At 42.6% G+C, this 25,144-nt stretch overlaps 1 protein-coding gene across 6 annotated transcripts in view; it reads right to left on the bottom strand.

Annotated features, from left to right (window-relative positions):
• Positions 1-3,427: 3,427 nt before the first annotated feature.
• REV1 (REV1 DNA directed polymerase) overlaps positions 3,428-25,144 on the bottom strand; it is a 67,282-nt gene continuing 45,565 nt past the window's right edge. For all 6 annotated transcript variants that reach the window (XM_054973893.1, XM_054973895.1, XM_054973896.1 and 3 more), the window contains 12 exons: positions 24,973-25,092; positions 23,536-23,756; positions 22,574-22,746; positions 10,744-10,846; positions 10,458-10,623; positions 9,324-9,511; positions 8,015-8,248; positions 7,390-7,507; positions 7,015-7,232; positions 6,706-6,862; positions 4,264-4,366; positions 3,428-3,862 (listed from right to left, as the gene is read on the bottom strand). In XM_054973893.1, the coding sequence (XP_054829868.1) occupies positions 3,751-3,862; positions 4,264-4,366; positions 6,706-6,862; positions 7,015-7,232; positions 7,390-7,507; positions 8,015-8,248; positions 9,324-9,511; positions 10,458-10,623; positions 10,744-10,846; positions 22,574-22,746; positions 23,536-23,756; positions 24,973-25,092 (1,913 nt within the window). In that variant the 3' untranslated portion in view covers positions 3,428-3,750. The remainder of the gene's footprint in view (positions 3,863-4,263; positions 4,367-6,705; positions 6,863-7,014; positions 7,233-7,389; positions 7,508-8,014; positions 8,249-9,323; positions 9,512-10,457; positions 10,624-10,743; positions 10,847-22,573; positions 22,747-23,535; positions 23,757-24,972; positions 25,093-25,144) is intronic.

Genomic DNA, 25,144 nt, shown 5'->3' with positions numbered 1-25,144 from the left:
GGAGTTACTCACTTGCTTTGTGTACCTAACTCGCTCCTTTCTTGAAACGAGAAGGTATTTCTATCTCCTGAGTAGTCAACCGTTTCCCCTTCACAATAGACCTGGGGTCCTCCCTCAGAGCCAAGCCCCTTTTGAAACTGGGCCAGAATTAATCATCTTCTCAGAAGATATAACCCCCCCTTTTTTTTACTTGAAAGGGAGTCTCAACCCAATACCCAATCACTCTTGCCAAAACACACTCCCAGTTCTCTGGTGTCTATGTAAAGCGTACTTCAGCTTATGATGATGCTTAGATTTTGAATTCTTAGATAGAAATCTTCCTCAGGACAGTAATACTACAATTAAGGCAAAGGCGAGAAAGATGAACATGTCATAACTTTTGTCAGACTCAGTTACTCCAAAATCCTGTCAGAAACCGACTACTTTCAGACTGGTTCTATCTGACCAGAGAAGAGGGAGCAGCCTGTCACTCAAGCTCTCCTTTCTAGGGAATAGTTAACCCTTCCCCTCCCAGCTCTCTGATTTTGCTGCAGTTCGGAAACCAGCTGTTAAGTGCTGTCCATCACACCGCCAGAGTACAGAGAGATTCGGAAAGAGCAGAATAAATTAAGAGCTCTAGAATTAAGTTGAGGAAAGGAAACAAGTATGAGAGGTAGCAACAGATAAAAATAGAAACACACACTTAGACTTGAAAAAAGAATTAGTCATGAAAGAGGTGCAACAGAAACATGGAAGCAGAAAAAAACTTAAGGCAGAGAAACTACATTTTAGTAAAAAGTCCAGTAGCACCTTTAAGACTAATCAACTTTACTGTAGCATAAGCTTTTGAGAACGACAGTTCTCTTCGTCAGATGTGTGGGATCTGATGAAGAGAACTGTGGTTCTCAAAAGCTTATGCTACAGTAAAGTTGGTTAGTCTTAAAGGTGCTACTGGACTCTTTTACTATTTTGCTACTACAGACTAACACGGCTAACTCCTCTGGATCTATAAACTACATTTTGAGAGGGAAAAGCTGAAATATGAGAATATTTGGTGGGGAAAACAACTTGAACTAGAGAACCAGGATAGGTCTAAATCAGCAAAGGGTGAGGTCTTAGGATTTTACCTCATGTGAGGTAGGGGGAGATCCCCAGATTTCTTGGCTACGTTTCAGAAAACTACCCCAACCTGGAACATATCTTCCACACAGTTCACGAGACACCTACCTAGCCTAAGTTTTGGGGAGCTAGCAAAAGTATATGAGGGTTTCCCATCAGACAAAGCAGTAAAATATTAAGACTTTAAAAATGCAGTATACAACAGGTTCAAGTTAGAGCCTGATCATTTCAGAAAGAGATTTAGTACTTCAGCCTCTGAAATCTTATGTAGCCTTTGGGACAAAGTTGGGAGATCTTTCTGGTAAATGGATTATCTCAGCAAAACCAAATACAGCTGAGAAAGTGTGGGATCTGATTATACTTGACCATTTTTTATCCCAACTTCTATATATGCCCAGGACTCTATATATGCCCAGCTTATTATGATACAACAGATGTTGCATACTTAACAATAATGTATCCAGGTCCTACAAAATCTGAGCAGTTTCACCGTCTTTAGTTAAGTATCATGGCATTCATTGTGAACAAATACCACCCCCACCCCCCGTATTTGTTGCTTACTCGATACAAGTAAAAGAATTCCTTCTGAAACTCAAGTGTTTTGTCTTCATTATGATAAATCTGCTTATCTAAACCTGGATACCAAGGAAAATGCTGCTTTTGAATCAGGACCTCCTCTCGTCTACTCTTTCCTTCTGCTGTAATTATAGTATCTTCAACACTGGGAAAGGTCAGCAAAAGTGGTAACATCAGTAGTGCAGAGCCTCAGGAAGCAGTAGAACTAATTACAGTTGAGCAGAACAGTTAAGTCTAATTGTAATAAAATGGAAAAGGTTAGTCATAGCTAACAGGTCTTGTTGAATCTGCTCAAGAGAGAACATTATCATATTGTCGAAGGCTTTCACGGCCGGAGAACGATGGTTGTTGTGGGTTTTCCGGGCTGTATTGCCGTGGTCTTGGCATTGTAGTTCCTGACGTTTCGCCAGCAGCTGTGGCTGGCATCTTCAGAGATGTAGCACCAAAAGACAGAGATCTCTCAGTGTCACAGTGACACAGAGATCTCTGTCTTTTGGTGCTACGCCTCTGAAGATGCCAGCCACAGCTGCTGGCGAAACGTCAGGAACTACAATGCCAAGACCACAGCAATACAGCCCGGAAAACCCACAACAACCAACATTATCATAGTTCCTACCCCTTCTCATTAGTGGAGATCTAGTTTTGGTACTCCCTTTACAAAGAGATCCACTCAACACAACCATTAATAATTAGGGATCAGTTGGGATCAGCTGGTACGCTTTTTACTTGTGCTTTTAGACAGTAGTTTTATTTGAATTTTACCGGAGCAATTAGATTTGTCTGCTTGTTAATACTTTGTGGCTTGGATTCTCTAGAGGATTTCCACAAACAGGAGAGTTGATCTTTACCAGTTCTCCCCTCATGTTGCAGACCTCTGACTCCTACCTCATGCTTTCCCTGTGGGGATATCCCATCCTCCAGGAACAGCAGCTCAGGCTGCAGTAAGTGGGGAGAGCTGAGGAATATACATAGTGAACAAAAACCTCTTTCATCTACAGAAATCAATGGATATTATCTATAGGCTGTCCTGAGGATTCTTCTTAAAATGTGGAAAGACAGGGTAAGCGCCTTAAATAAATTCTATGGGCTCCTTCCCTTATTCCCAGTACTTACATAAGCCTAGTCCAGGGCCCCCTTTTTGAGTGTGTTGGCACCTCTGGAATTCTGACACACTGGTAGGTACAACCACAAAGTGGCTACTGCAGAAGGCAGAGCCAACCACAAAATGCCTGCCATAGAAGGCAGAGCCAAACACCAAATGTCAGGGAGTGAGGTTATGCAAACTCTTAAACATTTCAGGCAGCTCTTTTTAACAGGATGTCTTTTAAAATGAACATAATTGTTTAAAAATTTTTCATGCATACACACAGCTTACCTTCAGTCTTGCAGTGAAGATCTTTGTGCAGTGGTGGCAGCTGCTGCCTAAGCAATGTTTTTAAAAATCTGCACCGCAAATCAGATCTCCAATGGTCAATCAGAAGCCTTTCTGGGAAAAAGCCCCATCCACTTCCTAGAAACAATTCGTATCCCTAAGAAAGGTGTCTGCAGACACCCACATTGGGAGCCCCGGCCTAGTCTTATCAAAATAAGGCCCATTTTGTAGGATGTCATTTTGGGGTGTGTATGTGTCTTTAACAGATAAAGGATAAAATTTTTAAAGCTGTAGCTTCTTTATAATTATGGAGTTAATGTCTGCTTCAACACCATACTATTAATCAGTTTTTAACATAACCAGAGTACTGAAACAATAGAATCTGTACAAATTACATACAGTTCTTTATTAAACAACTGTAAACACTTCACTGTAAAAATCCATAAAACCTTTATAAACAAACATTTTGTAAATAGATTCTATGCTACAATAAAAGAATTTGAACACAATTATTTACATGCAATACTGACAAATTTGGCACTTTTTTGAAAGGAAATGTACAAAACACTTTCTTCTTTAAAAAAAATTCAACTTATAAAAACTTAGCTTTACTATCATGCACTTTGCAAATACCTCACAAGCACTTATGGCACAGCTATCCGAGAGCTCCAGGCTCTCACCACACTCTTTCCTACAAGATCAGTTCAGATAACTTTTAATGTGCTTCCATAAGTTTGCTGCAAAACCACCTGAACATTGTCAAGAATGAAGTCAAATGCCATGTTCCAAACAGATTCCACAGACTGCTGCATTAGCCTGCAAAGAAAAGAAGCCACTCTTTAGAACAAAATGTCATTATCATCAAGACCTGGAATAATTTACCTATAGTGGGATACTAGGAAGGCAATGACATCTTTGAAAACAGTTATTTGTTTTAGCTATTGGAAATGCATCATTTACAGAGATAATTTCATTGCTAGAAGCAATGAATGCTGTTGAATGCTATCCTTTTTTTTTATACAAATGGTGAAGAACCAAAAAAGTCTTTAAAGGTGCAAAGGAATGAAATTATGTGCATGGTGCATTATGGTACAAAAGAAAGATAAACAAATACACAGCAGGAAGATGCTGTGAGTTTTCAGTCAACTTTCTATAACTGCCCTTCTGTAAGATAGTTACATACTTTGGTTTTAAAACTAAGTGATTTATTAAGGTACCTTTTCATGTATTTTATAACCAGATCCAGCTTCTCCAAATCCTTTTCTTCTATTAGATCAGTACAATATTTCACAACTTGTAGGATGTCTTCCTCCATTGGATCTATGAAAAAAGTTTGACAATCTTAACTGGTTCCTGGAGGCAATTTTGGAGTGGATGCAGGTGTCACATTTTGAAGGAACAGGTCTGTAGTATTGGGGTACTCTTGGATCCAGGCCTACTGCTGCATAAGCAGGTGGCAGCTGTGGCCAGGGGTGCCTTTCCTGGCCACAGGATACTACTATGAATACTATGGTACATGCCCTGGTTACATCTAGATTAGATTACTGCAATGTGCTGTAAATGGAGCTGCCCTTGAAAAGTGTTCAGAAATGTTGCAGCCAGGACATTGATTGGAGTGGGCTGCAGAGAACATATCACTACACTGGTTACCAGGGCTTTTTCTGAGGGGGAACACCCCGGAACAGCATTCTGGCAGCTCTGGAATCTGCCCACGTGATTCCTTCCTCCTTTGACCCTGCAGAAGAGGCTAAGCTGCTTTGAGTTCATTCTGCTTTCATTTAGTTCAGGGGTTTCTGTGTATGTGTGCGCAACTTGAGTTCATTCTGTTTTATTTTCATTGGAGTGGGTGGGTGGGTGGTGCTGTGTATGTATGCTGCTCTGAGTTCATTCTGCTTTCATTTTATTCAGGGGTTTCTGTGTATGTGTGTGCTGCTTTGAGTTCATTGTTTTATTTTCATTGGAGTAGGTGGGCGGGGCTGTGCGCGTGTGTGTACTGCTTTGAGTTCATTTTGCTTTCTTTTCAGGGGGTAGGGCTGTGTGTGCGCGTGCTGCTCATTCTGCTTTCTTTTCAGGGGGTAGAGCTGTGTGTGCGCGCGCTGCTTTGAGTTCATTCTGCTTTCTTTTCATGAGGGTGGGTGGGGTGCTGCATGTATGTGTTTGTTGCTTTCATTCTTTTGTTGACTCAAGATGATACTGTTATGGTTCTGTGTTAGTTAAAATATCAGTTATGGTTATTCCAGTTTTATGCTAGGAATGGATAGCTGTGTCCAAGTCACAGAAGGCTTTCATCAATATAGTCATTAGCATGTAGGTGTTCTTATGTCTTAATAGCTGTAACTCAATGGTTCTCCCCATCCTCACCTGATTAACATCACTGAAATTGCAGTGGACATACGGGGGTTTAGGAGGTTTTTATTAATATTGTTTGTCTGGGACATTGGAATATTTATGAGCATTTCACAATGTCGCAACAGCTTAGCCATTGGTAAGGTAGAGTTGGCAGGTAACAAAAAAAGCCATTTTAAACTAAATATAAATCTAATGCAGCTAAAGTTGAGTATCTTCTTTTGAATTGCTCCAGTAAAGTAAAACCCTCCCTGAAAATTCAGTATTAATTAGAATAGGAATTTCAGACTGTGGAATTTTGAGAAAGAATTTTGGATTTTTTTTTCTACGCTAGCAAAGGGAATCTGTTAGAATTTAGATTTGTGAGATGGGTTTTGGATTTTTAGAGGCCCCCTCCTTCTTGCATATTTTAAAATATGATTCCAAAGAAATGAAATGTTTGGGAAAGGGAATGGAAGATTTCACTTTTTGTAGAGGATACAGAAAGGAAAAAAAAACCCTCTCATAATAGTGTGATTTTCCAAGCTTACTAACATTTATCTCGTTGTAATGCATTGTGCTGGGTTCTGGGAAGTGGCGTCACTTCTGGGCGTGGTGTCATCATGCCCTTCTGGGAGCACGTGCGCACTTTGCACACGCACATGTGGTGATAGGGAGTTCCATCACCTTTTCCCAGAAAAACCCTGCTGGTTACCAATCTGTTTCTGGGCACAATTCAGCATGCTGACATTTAAAAACCTAGGTAGGTGTGGGACCAACATACCCGAAAGACTGTCTACTCCCTTATGAACCTAACTAACCACTATGATCATCTTTGGAGGCCCAGCTTTGAGTGTCCCCAACTTCCAAAATTAGGCAGGTGGCTGGCAACCTGGGAGAGGGCCTTCACAGTAGTGGTATCAGAACACTGGAACTGTTCCCCAGGGAGATTTGCCTGTTCCCTTCTGTTACCATCTTTCACTAGTGAGTGAAGACTTCTTTGTTTCACTTGGCATTCCCTCAGTGACCCCTCCTCTGCCCCAAACATTTTCACCATTATTTTTATCTCTTGTATTTATTTTAAACTCTGTTTTGAAATTGTTTTAATAGCTTTTAAGATATTTTAATTTGTATATTTTAAATTTCTTAGCTGTCTTGGTGGCCCTGTGAGGGCAGAAAGTCATGACAAACTTTTCTATGATAAATAAATACAAATAATGAATGGCTTACATTCAAAGATGGGAGGGCGCTAAAGGATTAAAGTTGTAAACAGCTGGCTGCTGCTGGGGGAAAAATCTCTGGAATGTTCTCTCTCTTGCTGGGAACAGACTTACCTGATATGGTTGTAATCCATTCCTTGAGTAAGGCCTTTACATCATTGAATTCAACAGCTCCAGCTAGATTAGGGGCCTGCGGTCTAGTAACAGAAGGTAATTGTGGCTGCGAAATGGAGGGACCTGAAGTATTCCCAGCACTTTGCATGAATTCCACCTGTTTGAAATCAACGTACAAAATTTTATTCCCTATCTTTCCAACTGCAAACCTTAAGAAAGCAATCCAAGATTTCTAGGCACCCATGACAGAAAACAAGCAAATGTTGATGTCTTTGATATTTGAAGGCTGTATTTACTTGAGAGAGTTACCTGAGATTTGTCAGTGGTTGGTCCTTCCTGTTTTAGGAAGTCGTCTATCAACTTCTGTGGGCTTCCAACAGAAAAAGCTGCATTTTTGGTAGGGCTCCCAAAGAGCTTGTTTTTTAAAGGGCTGTGGTTCTTTTTTACTGGGCTGGTTTGGAGTTTCTTCTTGCTTTTTTTCTTATTTTTCATAACTGGTTGCAAGTTTAATAAAGGATTCTTCGATACTGAGTGGAAAATGAGTAAAACAATGAGCATGTTATCTAACACTTTAAAACAGATGATCTTCATCCACCTATTTTTCATAAAACCTTGACTGTGAACAACATTGCTGCTGGCTACCAGACATTGTATTATCTGAAAAGACTGCAACTACAGACCTACCAGCGGTATTTGCCGATTGCTGGAAAATCATTTCTACATGTTTTTGCCTTTGATCGTATGCCTGTCTGAGCTCCTCTTGCAGCTCTGAAGGTAGCGCGGCAAAAACTTCAGGGTCCACCTGAGCAATGAGAAATCTGTTAGTGGTTATGTCACTGGTGCACAGTAACTTTTGAGGGTTTTTAAAAATCTTTTGTCTTAATTACAAGAAATTTATTCCTGTTCGATGCTCATAAACAGCATTAGTTTAAATACAGAAGGACTTTCTTATGTCCCCTGTAAAGGTAGTCCCCTGTGCAAGCACCAAGTCATTACTAACCCATGAGGGGACCGGATAACGACGTTTTCTTCGTAGACTTTTTGTTATGGGGTGGTCTGCCATTGCCTTTTCCAGGCATCTACACTTTACCCCCAGGAAACTGGGTACTCGTTTTTACCAACCACGGAAGGATGGAAGGCTGAGTCAACCTTGAGTCGGTTATTTGAGCCGGCTTCCGCCAGGATCAAACTCAGGTCGTGAGCAGAGCTTGGGCTGCAGTACTGCAGCTTACCACTCTGTGCCAGGGGGCTCCTATGTCTTATGTCTGTAGCTGTAATTAAGCAAAAAATTAATTTGTGTACTGTTCACCTGTGAAAATGCTGGTAGTGCTATTACATTAATTCCTCCATCATTGCTCGATTCTTGTAAATCTGGTATTTGTAAGAGAACAGCTCCAACTGGCTGTGTTGGGAAGCTAGTACTGCATCCATTTACTGGCTCTTTTTTGTTACTACTGCAAGTCTCTGTGTGTTGAAGAGAATACATTTGTTCTACTTGCTCACGAAGATCAGGGGGAAGTGCTTCCAGGACGGAATGATCCAGCTATATCCAAAAAAATATGTTGACTTTCAGTCTCAGGGAGCAAAAAACAACACCTGACATCTCTGTACACATTCTTTTCCCCAAATAAAGAAAAAGGCTTCTTCATTGATTCTACCTATCTTCATTAGCAATCAAACAATATGAAATAGTAGAGATTCTTAGTGCAAGTTACTTGTGCTCAAATATTTAATATTTGAACTTGTGTAACACTGGCACAGCATCATTCCTTGCATAATCATGGTGGTGGAGAGAACCCTCAAGTCAGAGTTGACTTATGGGTTTTCATGGCAAGAGACTAACAGAGGTGGTTTGCCATTGCCTGCCTCTGCAAGCTGGGTCTTCATTGGAGGTCTCCCATCCAATTACTAACCAAGGCTGACCCTGCTTAGCTTCTGAGATCTGACAAGATCAGGCTCACCTAGGGCTATCCAGGTCAGGGCTGCATAGCCATAGGTATCAGTTATAAAAAAAGCGAAAAATGGTGATGGCAATTCAACCATTTCTGCGAAGGTAGGATTGACAATGAATTATCCTATAATGGACATCAATTTCATTACCTCAGATTTTCATAATTATAAACTGGTAAGAGAGCACTCTTTTTTCATGATTAAAGTATCAATTGGATAAAAAGCCAGACAACTACAAACTACAAAGAAAACAAAAATTTCTAGTTCTCCTATAAAATTTTGTGCAGCAAGAGAATATTCTCTGGAGGCAGACTGCATAGGACAAAATCTGCCAGTGGAGAATATTTTCTTGCTGCACAAAATTTTTATAAAATGAGGATAATGGTTAAAGCAAAGCAGCAAGTTCTCCCACAACAATATTACTTGTCCTATAGTTCAAGTCCATCCCTTCCAATAGCATTGTGTAATCAAATAGTAATCTATATTTTCACTTGAACAATTTTGAACAAGCTCAAGGAAAGCACAGGGTTTATATGAGATAGAGCTCCACCAATCTTGGTGGTTAACTTTCACCCCATGACTATCATCTAATAAAAAGGATTACTGAGGAAGGAAGGAAGGAATTCAGATCTCTCTTTATAAAACTGTCTCAGAAAAGAAAATTTTACCTGAGAAGCTGATGGAACCTCAATACTTAAATTAAGTCTTGACTTCATATTAATAGGGGTGTGCAAACCATTCCAATTGACTGCAGACTCAGATTTGCTGGTAACATGATTTACATTAGATGTCAGATGAGGTGGTAACCCCAAAGAAGCTTTTGATGCAGAAGATATTTCAAGATCCACACCAGCCACTATTAGTGAATATACAAACAATACAGAAATTTTGTTTATTAGTATTTAGCAAGAATATCTGAAAACAAAAACATATTCTGACAAGGATTTTTAAAAATGTCACCATCTACACCCTTTTTAAAAATTTACATTCTTTATAATCCATCTTTCTCAGAGACTCAAGGTGAATTACAAAGTGTAGGTCCATAAGGTGGGGGCTGCCATAGAGAACGCAAGTGTATGGGTGGTACTTGCAGAAGGCCCAGTTCAGATAAGCAAAGCTGACAGGGTATAGCACAGGTAGACAAGCGGTCTCATAGATATGAGGGACCAAGGCCATGAAGGTTTTTGTATTTGATTCAAAATCTTGAACTGAGCTCAGTAACTGATGAGCAGCATATTACTCCCATACTGACTACAGCATGGGAGTAATATGCATGTTCTGCCTAGCTCCTGATAATAACCAAACTGCAGCTTTCTGCATGAACTGTAGTTTCCAAGTTGACTCTGAAGGGAGACTTACGTAGGGTGCATTATAGCAGTCCAGTTTGACGGTGTGAATCCAGGTGGCCAGACTGGCTGTGTCAAGGTATGGGTTCATCTTCCTGGCTAGAGTGAGTTTGAAGAAGGTATTTTTTTTGCCAGCTGCATTAACTTGCTTCTCTAGCAGGCTGCATTAACTTGCTTCCCTAGGCTTTTAACTGAGTCTGCAATTCCATCAAAAGTAGGGATCACAATGTCCTTCCAGACTTCCGCCTTCCCAATCAGCACCACCTCTGCCTTGTCTGGCTTCGGTTTCAATTTGTTTACTTTCAGCCAATTTCACTCACTTTCACACAGCTGTCAGGCAACAACTCAAGATCTCTACTGAATCACCAGAGGATTTGGATAGCAAAATACAGAACTGGCTGTTGGACTGATTTTGTTATGCTATTATAAAGTATAATTGCAATTGACTTTACTGACCTTCCTTAGGTTGTTCCTCTAAGCTCTTTGTAGTTTTTGGAACTTGCAAAAGATTGATAATGGAATTAGAACCACCAGGCAAAAATCCCGACTGTACTGATGAGCAAGAAGAAACTGCTGAAGTTGTTTTATTAATTGGAACTAACTGATGTACTTGAATTCCAACCTAAGGAACAAAAGAAAAAAAACCAAGAGAAATTTGATGGCAATTAAAACAAAACCCTTCTTCTGTAAATTGCTAGTAAAACTGAAAAAGATTTAAAGTCCTGATGATTTGAAAACTCACCCCTCTCATATCAGATATATTCAATTTCATTGTGTGAAACATATTTAACATCTCTTTCCCAATTACTTTGCCACTGTTGGTTGCTTGGTCAAGAGTCACTGTCCTGAAAAGAATACACATTTAAAAAAGCGTGTGAAGATCTTCACTTTGCTTCAGTTGAGTTAAGATTGTTAAGCTTGACCTAAACCATTAACTAACTAAAGGGGGTTCCTCCGATATGCAAACTGTAAAGCTCAAGACTAGACATGGGCCTGATCCCCCCAAAAAATTCCGATTCAGCCGTTCGTGGATTTGGGCTGCTGCTGAACGCAGGCCACCGATTCTAAACAATCAACTCTTGTTTCCGGTCCGCAATCGGGAATCGGGGAGGCCAGCACCCAGGGCAACCATAGTCAGGCTCTTGCATGCGTGCATGCACGTGCGCTCCTGAGTCGCCCACGCCCACGCAGCAAGCTGGCTGTCCCGGTGCACTGTGGAGCTGGCGGCAGCGCAAGTGGCTCGGAGGCTGCCTGCGCCATTCACCTGCCCCGCAAGACAAGTGGCGGCCGGCTTGCCTGCGCGCCCCTTGTCCTGGGGAAAGGCGAACGGCGCAGGCAGCCTCCCAGCCTCCCGCGCTGACTTTTGCCTTTCCTTTGTGCCCACCCGCTTCCCCCTCCCTCCCCTGGGTTGCTGCTCCGTGGTTGGAAGGAAGCCTGTTAATCAAGGAAAGCTGGGCTTCCATTCGTGTTTCGAGGGCGACAGAAGGAGGGCAAACACAGCTCATTTCCCTGACTCCGTTGCCCTGGGAATAAATTACTAGCGCCAGAGCGTCTGCAATTCCAAACAGAAACTGACCCATCCGATCAAGTCCCAAACAAGAAAACTCCCGACCACTGGATCGATTGCCATGGACAGAACCGATTAGCTGAGTCACGATGGCGAAAACGCCAAAATCGGGGTTTTTTTGAAATTGTAATTCAGATCGTGCCCATCTCTACTCAAGACAACTCGGAGGTAGTAATATTACTGCAATATGAAATATGAATTATGTTAAATTTAATAAAGTGCTAAGTGCAACCGTGTTGTGTCACAATCAATTAAAGCAATATCATAAATATTTCATATACCACATCTCATGAACAACATTCAACAATGGTTAAGATACACAGAGCTAGCAGCAATGTAATTCATACAATGTCTACTCAGACAGTAGTTCATACAGTGTCTATACAGGCAGTAGTACAACCGGTGAAGAGTCCATAGTACATATGAAGAGGCAATGACGATGGAAAGCAACCTGGAACTGGAACTCTTATTTTGAGGACCACCAGGAGTCAGTCGAATAGAGAACGACTTTGAGCTGAATCTCACACCATGAACAGCCCTACGGGTCTAAGCCAGCAATATCCAATCCCCATTTCGTGCTGGAACTTCCTCATGGGCACAGTGTGTAATCTCTTCCAGCCTCTCACATTCACATCACACAGTTGGTAGGAGCCGATGGGACAATGCCGTCAAATTTATTATTATTATTTATTAAATTTAACATAATTCATATTGCAGTAATATTACTACCTCCGAGTTGTCTTGAGCTTTACGCTAAACCATTAACTAGCAAATTGGTGTGCGGACATCAAAGAGCTGCTTTTTCTAGGGAAAAGCAGATTTGGGAAAGACAGATTTTCAGGGGAGAATCAACATGCATAGCCACCCTTTTATTCACAGCCTTAGGCTACTATTCCTCCCCCAAAGCCACTCGCTTCCCCACACACACCAGTTTCCAGATGTGCATTTGTAAGAACACACACAAATCTGAGAACCTGGAGTGGGAGGGGGGAGAGGCATAATGGCTGGAGAGTAGAGTTGGAGAGGAAAGCAGAGGCAGTGGAAAGGTTAATCATCTCATTTCTAATGCCTTCTCTGTAGAAACTATCCCTAAGCTGCTTTTTCCTGAAAAAGACAAAACAAACAAACAGCCATTTGGTTTGATCTATGGCAGGATCCCCAACCTTGTTGAACTTTAAACTTTTAGAATTTTGACAATCAAAATGTTGGGAGGTTGCAAGCCAAGAATTCTCCTACAATGGAGGTAACTTTTTCTAGGGGGTGTTCCCTGCAAATACAAAGCTGATGCTTCCTGGACTCTTCTTGGAAGAGTACATGAACATTATCCATGGTAGGATGTTTCAGAGCAGTCTGAATTTGCAGTGTAGGGGTAGCGGAGAAAGCTGCTCTTAAAAAACAGAGTTGCACTTACCGTAACTGCTGTTCATTGACGTCTTCTGTGCAGGCACATATAGGATTGCACACGCACAGGCCCGCCGATTGGTAGGTTTTTTAAGCTTAAAAGTCCTCTAGGGGGTGCTTGCCTCCCCAGTGCACATGCACAGCTTTTCCCGCTGAAACAGCACTGGGAGGCGACACCCCTGACCCTCCAGTTTCTCTTGAGCTACCGGTCTCCTAAGGTAAGTATTGAAGAGCATAGCAGGGCAGGAGGGAGCATGTGTGTGCCTGCAGAGAAGATGTCAATGAACAGCAGTTACAGTAAGTGCAACTCTGTTTTCATTGGCTATCTTCTGTGCAGTCCCACATGGGAGACTCACAAGCTTCTTACTTGGAGGTGGGAGTGTTCTTCATTGAAACAGCGAATGGAGCACACAGTCTGTTCCACCGCTGATTCTCTCCTCTCCATCACGTCCAGGACATAGTGCTTCACGAACATGTTGGATGAAGACCACATGGCTGTGTGTCAGGCTCTGCCAGTTAGATCCCGTTACTTCACTGCAGACACTTCAAGAGTCCAGTTAAAGTTTCTTTATTAGAGATCCATCAGTATCAGTGCACTCAAACAACTACATTGGCAGGTGTGATGTAGAGGAGGAAAGCAATGTTAGTTATAGGGTGAAGTTCCCGCCCTGGGATAAGGACTGTTAAAGTTTAGGTGTGCATGGCCTAGGAGGGGGATGGAGGGATGGATAAGAACAGGAAGGATGAGCTCATTACTTGTCTCTGGGAGTTATGGCTCAGGCCGGCATCTCAAGGACACTTTCCCATGCCAGCCCAGAAAGTGAAAGGAACCACTTCCTAAATAAGCAACTTGCAGCTACACAGTTAGACAGATAGATCTTTACACATTCTCAGAGGTCCAGATTACAGTAGGGAGAATACACACACACACACAACCTTTATTGGTATGTCAGAGCGAAAAAGGTACATTAAAATTAGTTGATAGCTTCCCTGATACAGATTGCAGATTGAAGAAAACTAGCCACGTTAGAGGTTATAGAAAAGTTGTGACCAGATAGTAATTGCTAGACCTTGACATTATCAGAAAGGCCGCACCATCAATAAAGGGAGTTCAAAAGTTTGTCTCAGTTCTTAGAATAAACAGTATAATAGAATATGGGAAACAGATTCAATGACACCCAGGCCACAAGGGCATTTTCTGAGTCCATAAGGGGTCCCTTGGCATCTGCCAACGAAAATGGCCGAAGGGAGTATGTTGAATCTGGCCAGCATTAGTGCCCTTCTTTGATGGGGATCAGTTAGGGGGCAGAAATAGGTGGCTAACTGGCCAGATGACAGAGGCAGTCCCAAGTGAATTGGGGAACGGACCACTGGATACACACCGTGAATGGTCCTTCTCCTCTGAGGAAAGGAGGACATCTTGATGGGTGATTCCCACCCTCTAGTCAGGGAGGCAGGAACAAGTTTTCTACTTCCTGTCTTCCTAGTGGGAGTCACCCTTTCTTTCAGTTTTGGCAACTCCGAAAGCAGTTATAGCGTCATAATTATGAATACAACACTCTAGAATTGAATAACAAGGAGAAAGGTGAGAACAAACATGTTAAGGGGAAACATCAGGACAGGAAGTAAATTTGTCAGGCAGAAGAGAGTAAAGAGAGAATTACTTCGGGAGGGACAAGATGTCCTCCTTTCCTCAGAGGAGAAGGACCCTTCACGGTGAGTATCCAATGGTCCGTTCTCCCTCTGAGGCGGAGGACATCTTGATGGGACCTCCCAGAGCAGTGTCCCTATTTTCTCGGTGGGTCATTGTCATCTGGTCATATGTTGTAATACTCTTCTGCCAAACGCTGCATCAGCAGAGTTGTAAGTGTTCAACTTATAGTGTTTAACAAAGGTAGATACAGATGACCAAGTAGCTGCCTTGCAAATCTCTTAACAGTAGCATGTCTGACAAATACTGCGCTGGTGCAGCACTTCATATCAAGTGAGTAGTAATCCTAGCTGGTGTGACTAGTTTTTGAATTTTGTGTGCTTCGATAATGCATGCCTTGAAGTTACTGCTAATGGCAGATTTAGACATCCTCATTCTTTTATTTGGTGAGGATATAGAGATAAATAAGGAAGTGGTTTTCCAGATTTTCTCTGTTCTATAAAGAAATGCTTTTAGAATAAGTCTTATGTCCAGAGTATGCCACATTTCTTCTGTGGGATGAAAAGGATTTGGTCAACTGATAGTAGACATAATTCCAGTGATCTGTGGGAGAGATCACTTTTGGTATGAAGGTAGGATCTGTTCTCAGGACCACTTTGTCCTTCTGTAAGATACGTAGCTCAAGCTAATTAACAGGGTACCCGGTTCCAACACCCTTCTTGCAGATTTAACTGTGGAGAGGGATAAGGTCCTCAAGCACATAAGAGGAATTTCCTTGACAGGCTCTCAAAGAGGTGTCCAGAAGTGTCCAGTAACAGAACTGTATGCATTTTCCAAGTCAGAAATTGGTGAACCTGTGGCGGATCCTTCAAAGTATCACACTAGAGGGAGCTACATACATGAGGTGTCTGGACAGACTCAGACTCTAGTACCGTGGCAGTGCTGTTGTTAAGACTGTGACCTGACATCTTAAGAATGAGACTCTGAGACAGCTTGCATGACCAACTGTAGGAAGTATAGAATGGATCTGGTTTTGGGTTTCATGACATTAACCTCTTTTTCTTTTGCATCTCCTCTGAAGGCTCTTTATGATGCTTTATATATATCCTGTTAGTGGACTGACTACTAGAGGCCAGTAGCATGTTGGCTACTTCTTGAGAGTAACCTAGCCAAGAGAGTCTCGCTCACTCTCCATGCAGTTAAATGTAGCTATTCCAGATGTGGACGCGGAATTTGGCATCACTAGAGCATATCCAGAGATATTGGAGAAGTCAGTGGTGGAAGTGTTGACAGCTGTTGAAGAGCAGAGAGCTGTGGAAGCTGAGGGCAGTAGGGTGCTACCAATATGATTTCTGCTTTTTGTTTGTTTTTGTTCTCTTATCTTCCTATTGGCTTTAAGAAAATCGGAGTGGTTGGAAGGCAAACAGCAGAATGCTTCGCCACTGTGATGTCAACGCTTCGGTTACTTTGGCCTTGGGATGGAAACACCTGGGCCGTGTGGAAACGGCCCTGGTAAAATTGGTCGAAATGCCCTCTGTTCTGATTAGAACGTGTTCGTCTAGTATTTGTGGTCTGAAGTGTAGTAGGGCTAGATAAATTGCCCAAAGTTCCAGTAGGTTGACAGAGGGTCTCATCTCACTGCTGGACAACCGACCTTGCACTGGTGGATCTTCTGGTGCAGCTCCCCATCCGGATAGGCTGGTGTCCGTGGAACCGGTTCCATTACTGGAATGCAGTGTTGCTTTCTTTGCAGAAGAGTGGTCATAGTCGTCCACCATACGAGGCTTTATTTATTAATTAAATTATTATTATTATATTTATTTTTACTGTGAAGGGGAACTGAATGCAAAGACCCTTCTTGTTCATAATTTGTAGTTGGAAGGGTCTCAGGAGTCTGTAAGGGTCTTGTATGTAGTTGACCTCACTGGATGGCGTTGATACTCGTAATCAGTAGACCCATCAGTTTTGCAAATGTCATCAATAAATACCTGGCCTTGGCGATCCCTTGTGACATCTCCTCTCTCTTCTTTGCCACTGCTTCAATTAGGAACAAACAATTGTTTGTTATTCTAATAGGGCTTCCAGATGTTCTAGTCACTGTTTGGATTATAAAGAACTTGTCTGTAAGTTGATCAGGAACTGTAAGCTTGTAGGCATGCAGAGCTTAACCTGATCAGCAAATCATCCAGGTAAGTGTGTAGATGAATGCTTTTCCTCCCTTAGCTTTACACTGCATTGATCAAATTCTTTATGAAGGCCCTCGGTGCCCTAGAGAGGCCAAATGGAAGTACTCTGAACTGGAGATGGAGCCCCGTTGTGCAGAAATGGAGGAGTCTTTGATGCCTGGACAAGATCCATTAGATCTAGTACAGTAAGGTACTCCTTTGGTGTAGGTTGGCCCTGAGATCCATGAACAACTGACGCCAGGATCTGAACCTGGGTCCTTCTGTATGCAAGGCAGGTGATCTGCCACTGTGCTATGGGCCCTCCGTTAGTAGGGATTCTGTGATGGATCTCATTGTCTCCAAACTGAGATGCCTAAATCTTATGAACTTGTTGAATATTTTAAGCCTAGTTATCACCCTCTAATCTCAATTCTTTTTTGGCACTATGAAGAATACAGTATTCACGCCTTTTCCTCTTGTCCTGGAGGAGTGGAGGCATGAGAAAGGAGGGATGCACTTACCTGTAACAAGAGTGCTGTCTATTTGGACCAAAGAATTCAGAGTCTCTGTAAGGTCACAGCAACAATCACTATGAAACACAGATATCTGAAAAGGTAAACTGAACTCACAAAAAACACAGCAAATAAACGTTAGTTCTTAGGGAGCCACTGGGCTTTTATCTTTTCCTACAAGGATGCAATCTGCTATTAGAGATGATCAATGGCCTCAATTCAAAGCACTTTGGCCCATACCCTTTATGCCCTAGGATAGGGTTAAACACGTTTCATGTTCCCTTCAAGGGGATGGCAGAGAGATCATAATGACCTGTTCATCAGTAGCTTAAAGGAAAAATTGCAACAGATAATTCTGGTTCTCACATAAACTAACAGTTTATAGCATTTGCTGTCTACAGAGAGTGAAATAAGAGATGAGGTGCAGTTTAATCTGTAGATCATCAGCAACAATAATAATGACCACTGGAACTAAGAATATATTTGCTAAGGGTTACAGCAAAGGCCCTGCCAGTAGCCAATTCAATGAAAGTTTGTTCATCAAGGACTTCTTGCCCCGGGGCACCTTTCTGAGCATAAAGATGGTTGTGTTTATCTAATCCCAGCTTTCAGCCCCAGTGGAGGCTCCAAGGTGTATACAACATTTCATATCTTTTCATTCTAGCCACACAACAAACCCAAAGGTGAGCCAGGCCTAGAGAATGCCACAGGCCCAAGGCCACAGGCAGGTCTCCCAAGGAGAATGGCATGAGAATCTGGATCTCCTAGATCCCAGCCCAACACTCCAGCTATAACACCAAACTGTCTCTTGTTAAAAATGGTGTCATACAGGAAAGATTCCAGAGATAGGATGAACACAATTGCAGCAAGAACTCTCTCAGCACAGGCAATTGTAATGCTGTTGAGTCTGTTTCATGTTTTATGTTGGTCCCAGGATACTAAAAACTGGAGCAGTTTCACTCCAGTCCAGGGTTTACTCTTGTCTGCTGCATTAGCTGGCTGAAGGCCTGCTAGGCCTTGTTCTTTTTTTGTTTGTTTGTTTTGTTTCTACAGAATAAAGTTACTCTGTGCTGATTAAGAGAGATTGAGAACCCTGGAGAGAGCAGGCCCCATTCCCTGGAGGAAAAAGGGGCGCGTAGGCATATATGGAACCAACAGGGGGGGAAACTTCACTCTCTGCATAAGTTTCACTTTCCCTTTCTTTTTCTGGTACAGGTTTCCTTTCTAGGTGCCTCAGAGGGCCTGCTAGGATTCCTTTTATAAGAAATGACCTCTTCCACAGTTCCCTGTTTGGGGGGTAGAAGGCCTGGAGGAAGGACCAGAGGGAGGGAGGCCTGTCTCTTCCCTCAGCACTCTTGACAAAAACTGGCAGTCTCACTTTATGTTAATCAAGTTTAGGAAATCTGGGAATAGCATTGCAGTGCCTGACCCAATTGCTTTACTCACAAGTAAACCATCAGCAGCACTGGGGCCATTGCTATTTGGTGCTCTCACTGGGTCTTGCGCCTATTGACTGCTTTGGATGTGGGAAACCACTCCGCAACCACCTCCTGGTCTGTTGGCATGGCTGCCAGCACTGGCAAGGCCAGAAATGGCTGCCATGGCTTTCTGAGGTAAGATAAAATAGCTTTTATATATATATAAATAATCTGTCTAATGACATTTAGGCATTCCTGAGGTACTATCACAAGTCCCGATCCCATCACATTACTCACGAGTAGCCCTCCTTCGTTCACCATGGGCTCTGGAGGCACAAATGATCGTTGAATCTCAGACCGGCTTGGCTGCCCCACACTGGGTCTTACGCCATTAGACTGGCTTAGGGATGTGGAGAAATCCACTTCATAGCCGCCTCCCAGTTGGTGGGCAATGTTGCTCTCATTTGCGAGGCCAGAAATGGCTGCCGTGTTTCCTTTGCCCAAGGAGGAATAGCGCCTTTTGTGCTTCTGGTCTCTTTGCGATATGAGTGGCCGCAGCTGCGGCTTCCTCGCGGTTTGCCCCACTGTCTCTGGGGTTGTTGCCAGGAAGCAGCGTTGAGGGGGGCTTCTGATTCTGTCTTGCCATGAAATGGCTGCCACAGCCAAAGGAAGGAAGGAGAAAGCATCCCCTGCAAGTCTTCTACCAGGTGCGCAGGGAGAAAGAAAATAGCAAGGAGGTAGAGTAGAAAGGAGTAAACAAGGCAAGAATCAGGTTCTGAAAGGCAGAAGTGAAGGAAAAGAAGAAAAACAGTAGAAAGGCAAGGCAGCGCATGGATGAATCTGCTCTCCCTGTTGAGACAGGAATGAAACTGAAAGAAAGGGTGACTCCCACTAGGAAGACAGGAAGTAGAAAACTTGTTCCTGGCTCCCTGACTAGGGGGTGGGAATCACCAATCAAGATGTCCTCCGCCTCAGAGGGAGAACAGGTTTTCCTAGCTGCCTCGGTCAGGCGCTGAAACTGAATGTCTAACAGCCTCCGTTTAATTGTCTGAAATGCTGTTGGCGCAGATGCAAGGTAAAGTGATTCTAAAGATAATACCCATACACCTAACTTTTTTGTGGATTAGTTCCAACCACTTGAATTCATGGAAATCTGAGAGCATTAGAAAAGTAAAGGAATGAGAGTCGGGATTAAATAGAAGGCAAAGCCAGAATCTGATTGTTAGAAGACAGGCCCAAGTTTCCAACAACATCTGTCTGGTTTCCAGACAGATTGTGGCGTATGGGACACAGTTAGGAAATACGGAGAATGTAAGCATACATGGCAGATAAGTCGGGCGCATCTGACACTGCGCTGCAAATGTCACATAGCGGGATCTCTCTCAGAAACACAGCAGAAGACGCCTGGACTCTAGTGGAATGAGCCCTCTCTTCTAGAGGACATGGTACATTAGCCAAAAGATAGCACTGTCTAATGGTTGATGTCATCCACCAAGCTATCGACTGGGCAGTAGCCCTATTCCCTTTCTGAGGCCCGGCATAACACACAAACAGGTGTTTAACTTTTCTAAAAACTGCTGTACGATATAAATAAAAAAGTAGGGCCCTGAGCACAACCAGTGAGTGTAATACCCTCTCCTGTTCTGTTGACGGGATAGGGAAAAAAATTGGAAGTACGATATCCTGAGCCAAGTGAAACTGATTGGCCACTTTATGTCTAAATTTGGTATCAGGTCTCAAAACTACCTTCCCTTGGTGAATCTTTAAGAAGGGTGGACCAGAGCATAGTGCTGCCAACTCGCTCATTCGCCTGCTAGAAGTAATAGCCACTAAAAATGCAACCTTCAGTGACAAAAAACGAAGCTCACAGGTAGCTAAAGGTTCAAATGGAGATTGCATTAGTTTTGTCAGCACCAACTGTAGTGACCACTGAGACACTATAGTGACCATTGAGACACTAACTCTCTTACAGGAGGGAACATAATTTGGAGTCCTTTAAGGAATGACTTAGGTATGTTATGGGGAAAAAACGTCTTCACATCAATCTTAGGATGAAATGCTGAGACAGCCACAAGGTACACTATGTGTGTGATAAGGCTCTCCAAGATCCAGATCATACTTGGATGGAGGTGGACATGACTAAGTTCGCCTAGAGTGGGAATAATAAGGCTGTCAGTCCTCAGGATTAGAGTGCCATGGTTGGTCAGGAGCCAAACTTCCTTGTAACTCCCCTTCCTCAGCTGAGGAATGGTATGATGGGGACCTTGAATGGAATGATGGTGTCCGTGATCTCTCTCCTAAGACAGTTTCAGCAGGTTCATCAAAAATCTGTAAATGCTTGGTCCTACATCTGGCTTTCTTACTAAGGGGCTGCAAAAACTCCACAGCTACAGTGGAACCGTTCCTACCACTCAGAGCTGCGTTCCTCGGAACAGATCCCTTTGGGTCCGATTCCCTCGGAACCACACTCTTCTGATCCAAACTCTTCAGATCGGAGCCCTTCTCTTTAGCTCTCACCCTCTTGACTCTGATTGGCTTGGATCTGACTGCTTCTTTTTCAGCTTCATCACCATTGCTGGTGTTGGCTCCAATCTCTCTGGAGATCTAGATGGTGGACCAAGGGCTTGAGGAGCATCAGTGAGGCTTTGAGTCTTGACTCTCAAGTCAAGTTTGGCTCCGATTCAGATCTGTTAATGATGGTCCCAACACCATGGAATGGGAGGACAGGTGACGGATCTGTGCTGGCTCCCCAGACGGAGTCAAGGTCAGATCCGAGGTCAGCCGATCACCAGCCACAAGTGAAGGTGGGAATGAAATCTTAGGAATGTCTGATGCCTTCATCGTCCTCTCCCACAACAGAGCCTTGAGTCTCTTAGCTCTCTCCACTCTGGCTTTGGGGGTGAAATTACGGCAGTGTTGGTATGCCTGCCTGTTATGCTCTACTCCCAGGCACTTGAGACAGACAGAACGACCAGTTGTTTTGGTCATCTTAGTAGCACAAGTCACACCGTTTGAAAAGAGTTTTATCAGCCACAATAAAGGATTTCTCACAGCTCCTTACTCCTTCTCTTCTTCTAGGCACGAGCGGAATAAGCAAGATCTTCCTGGTCGGTGGCGAAGGAGAAAACTGGAGGGTTGGGGGCACCGCCTCCCAGTGCCGTTTCGACAGGAAAAGCCACGCATGTGCACTGGGGAGATGAGTGCCCTCTAGTGGACTTTAAGCTTTAAAAAACCTACCGATCAGCAGGCCTGTGCAGTCTTATGTGGGATTGCACAGAAGATGGACAATGAAGAAATGCTTCTGTAGTAATGCAGAAGGGGTCTGGATTACAAGTAATTAAAATGAATTAAAAGTAATTAAAAGTAAATTCTACTGAATGTTTTTGTTAAATGTCAAAGCAAAGAGGGGAAATGCTGATGATATAAATACCACTTATTAATATTTGACTAAGGGTAGAATTATGAAACCATTTATCACAGTGTTATAAAAAGTTTTAATACACAGTAACCTCAATCATACTGCAAACTGGTTATACCCTCCAGAAATGCAGCAACTTCAGTTCTTCCTCTCCTTCAGCTGTCCGGATTTCTTACTAGTTATAGAACTTTATATTACTTCATTCACACTAGGCAGCAGGTGTTTAAGCATCAATCATGTGATAAACGTTCACATGATATTACCCCTAACATGATACTTTAAACTGGTATTTATTATGCAGGCTTTCTTGCATATTCTGAAAGTACCAGGGATCACATTAGCTTTTCCCCGTTTATTGACAAAGCCAGTTTCAGAATTGAATAGTACAAAACAAGTTTCACACAGAGGGACATTTCTGGCAAAATTTCACAATTTATTACCTTGCAATGTTGTCACAGACGCCATGGCCACCATATTTTGCAGGTTCTACTGGAGCACCAGCTTTTCTGACCATGATTTTGAGAGTTAATCTTTTGCCTTTCATACCAGCAGCTTCCAATCTACGTTGGATCTCTTCTGACAGACTCAACAGGAAAGCTTCTGCTTCTTTTGGCTACAAAGAAGAGATGAATTGTACATGTATAAGAGGGAACAAGTTCATTTCTACTCACCAGTTCCTGAAGGCTGTTTCTCTCTACAAACTATTTCTGCTTGAAGTACTGTGCACGTGAGCCTCTTGTGGAAACATATTCAGTGCATTTCGGACAGACCTTGTCTTCCTGATCAGCTTAAAGGGAATCCAGCGCTCTGGTTTACAGCATAAACAGGACCTGCAGAGTGCTGCCTGGCAGGCTCTTGCACCAATCAAGATGCCATAACTCCTCTTCTTAGAGCAGTTCTTAAAGTGTTAAAAATCCAACTCTCTTAAAAATAAAGCTGAGCATATCTGAATAAATAAGCCTGCAAAACACCTGAAAACAAAAGCAAAGCTTTGGGGGGGGGGGAAGGTATTCAGTATACAAGCTGTGTGTCAGTTGAGTAGCAAAGTGGAAAAGAAATGTAACCCCACAGCAGAAAATCCTACGACTTGTCTTATTCAAAGGTATGTCTCTGCTTGAACAACCTTCTAGGCCATCAGTAACAGTAACGTAATTTTAGTGCTCATGTAACATTCTAGTTTCTTTGCATACATCATCTCAAAAATCCTTAAAAGGAATAGTAAGTTATGTTAATATTGTGTCTACACTGCAGACAGGGATACATCTTTAACACTAGAAGAAAGCTGGGGTTCTCTGATTGGGAAACATCTGCCTTATATTTTCATATTGCTTTCTTAACTCTGCGATGGTAAGTTATTCAGAATCTAAAGTTATTACAGTATAGTATTTCATTTTTTGGTTACCTGGGTAAATCTTATGCCATAGTTGATCTCTGCTGAAACAGATTTTCTCTCTTTCTCTCTTTGAACAGGCCTATCATCCAAACCACGGCAGAATCTGAAGAGCATTTGTCCTGTTTTGGGACCAAATTCTTGCTGGAGCTTCGACATAGAGAAGCACTGAAGGTCTCCACAAGTTTTTATACCCAATGCTGACAGCTTAGATTCCATTGTCCTGCCAACGCCTGATAAGAAAATAAATTTTTGTGCTTGAAATCTACAACTGAAAAGTGTCATTAACCTTGAAAGCTCTGTATGTGTGTATGATTATTGGGCAGTCTTATACAGATGACTTCTAGGAATGTTATAGTATAGACAACCTTTGTGAGGCTTGGCCATTCCTTTGCTGTTTCCATGCAAAGAAACAGCAGTTCCTGCCTATTTTGCAGAGAAGGGAGGGGGTGCATGTGTTATTTTTCAACCAAATGCCACCAAACTAGCAGGGAACCTACCCCTGACTGTCCTCTAAACCCCCACCCCACCCCAACATCACACCATACCCATTCCACCCAAACCAAATTGAAGGAAGGGTCACAGTTGCAACTTGGCCAAACAGAAGCAAACTGAAGCAAGGGAATGCCTTGTGCTTGTGGTTAGGTACTGCTTGTTTCTGTTCTGTGGTGTTCCTCCACGGGCTGAACCCAGTGCCTGGCTGCTGTGAATGACAATAGTTTTGTTGGGCTAAGTTACAACAGTGCCCCTTGCTTCCATTTGGTTTGAGTGGAATGGATGTGATTCTCTGGTTTGATGTTGGTTCCCTTACTTCGGTTTGGTTCTAGAATTCCATTCCTGTGCTTCAGTTTGGTTATGTTGGGGTTTCTCTGGGATGAGCTGAGCTTGCATTTGGGAGTGTGCCTTGGCCATGGCAGCCATGCCCCAGTGTGTTTCTGCAGTGGGAGTCAGTTTTGACTTTTTTCCCCATAGGAAACAATAAAGTGGCTGGGGCATCTTCTTTGGAGGCCCACACAATTGGCCCTGGGTCCAATCTTCCTGAAACTTGGAGGTGGGGGTGGGGTTAGAGGACAGTCAGGAGTAAGTTCCCTGCAAATTTGGTAAAATTTGCTTGAAAAATGACACTCCTCCAGATTAATTTTCCCATAGAAAACAATGGCCACATTTTACTGAATTTCTCTTATATAAGTGAACTGAATTAGAGAATCAATTTGATAGTCAGGGAATTCCAGATTTTTTTTGGTTTGGTATTTCTAATCCAGATTTACTGATTGTTTTTTTTTGATGCACAACCCTAAACCTATCTACAAGTTTTAGAGTGTGTGGACTTGATCCCTACCTTGACTATAAACAATCTCTCTCTATATATCCATGAATATGAGCAGAATACAGGTAAATTTGAAAAGTCCTGTACAAAAGCAGAAGCCGGTATGCTAACAAAACATTTACCTGGAAGATGAATTACTTGCTGACTTCTAATAAAATCGTCCACTTCTTCAGGCTTTAAGTGATACTGTCCATCAGGCTTTGCACTACGAGTTGCCATTCTAGCCAATAAAATGTTTGAACCTATAAACGTGACAAATACAATGGAATGTGATAGCTGGGGCCCTACCACAAT

Source organism: Eublepharis macularius, chromosome 3, assembly GCF_028583425.1.
Source record: "Eublepharis macularius isolate TG4126 chromosome 3, MPM_Emac_v1.0, whole genome shotgun sequence".
Classification (NCBI taxonomy): Eukaryota; Metazoa; Chordata; class Lepidosauria; order Squamata; family Eublepharidae; genus Eublepharis; species Eublepharis macularius.
This window is presented reverse-complemented; position numbering and strand designations above follow the sequence as displayed.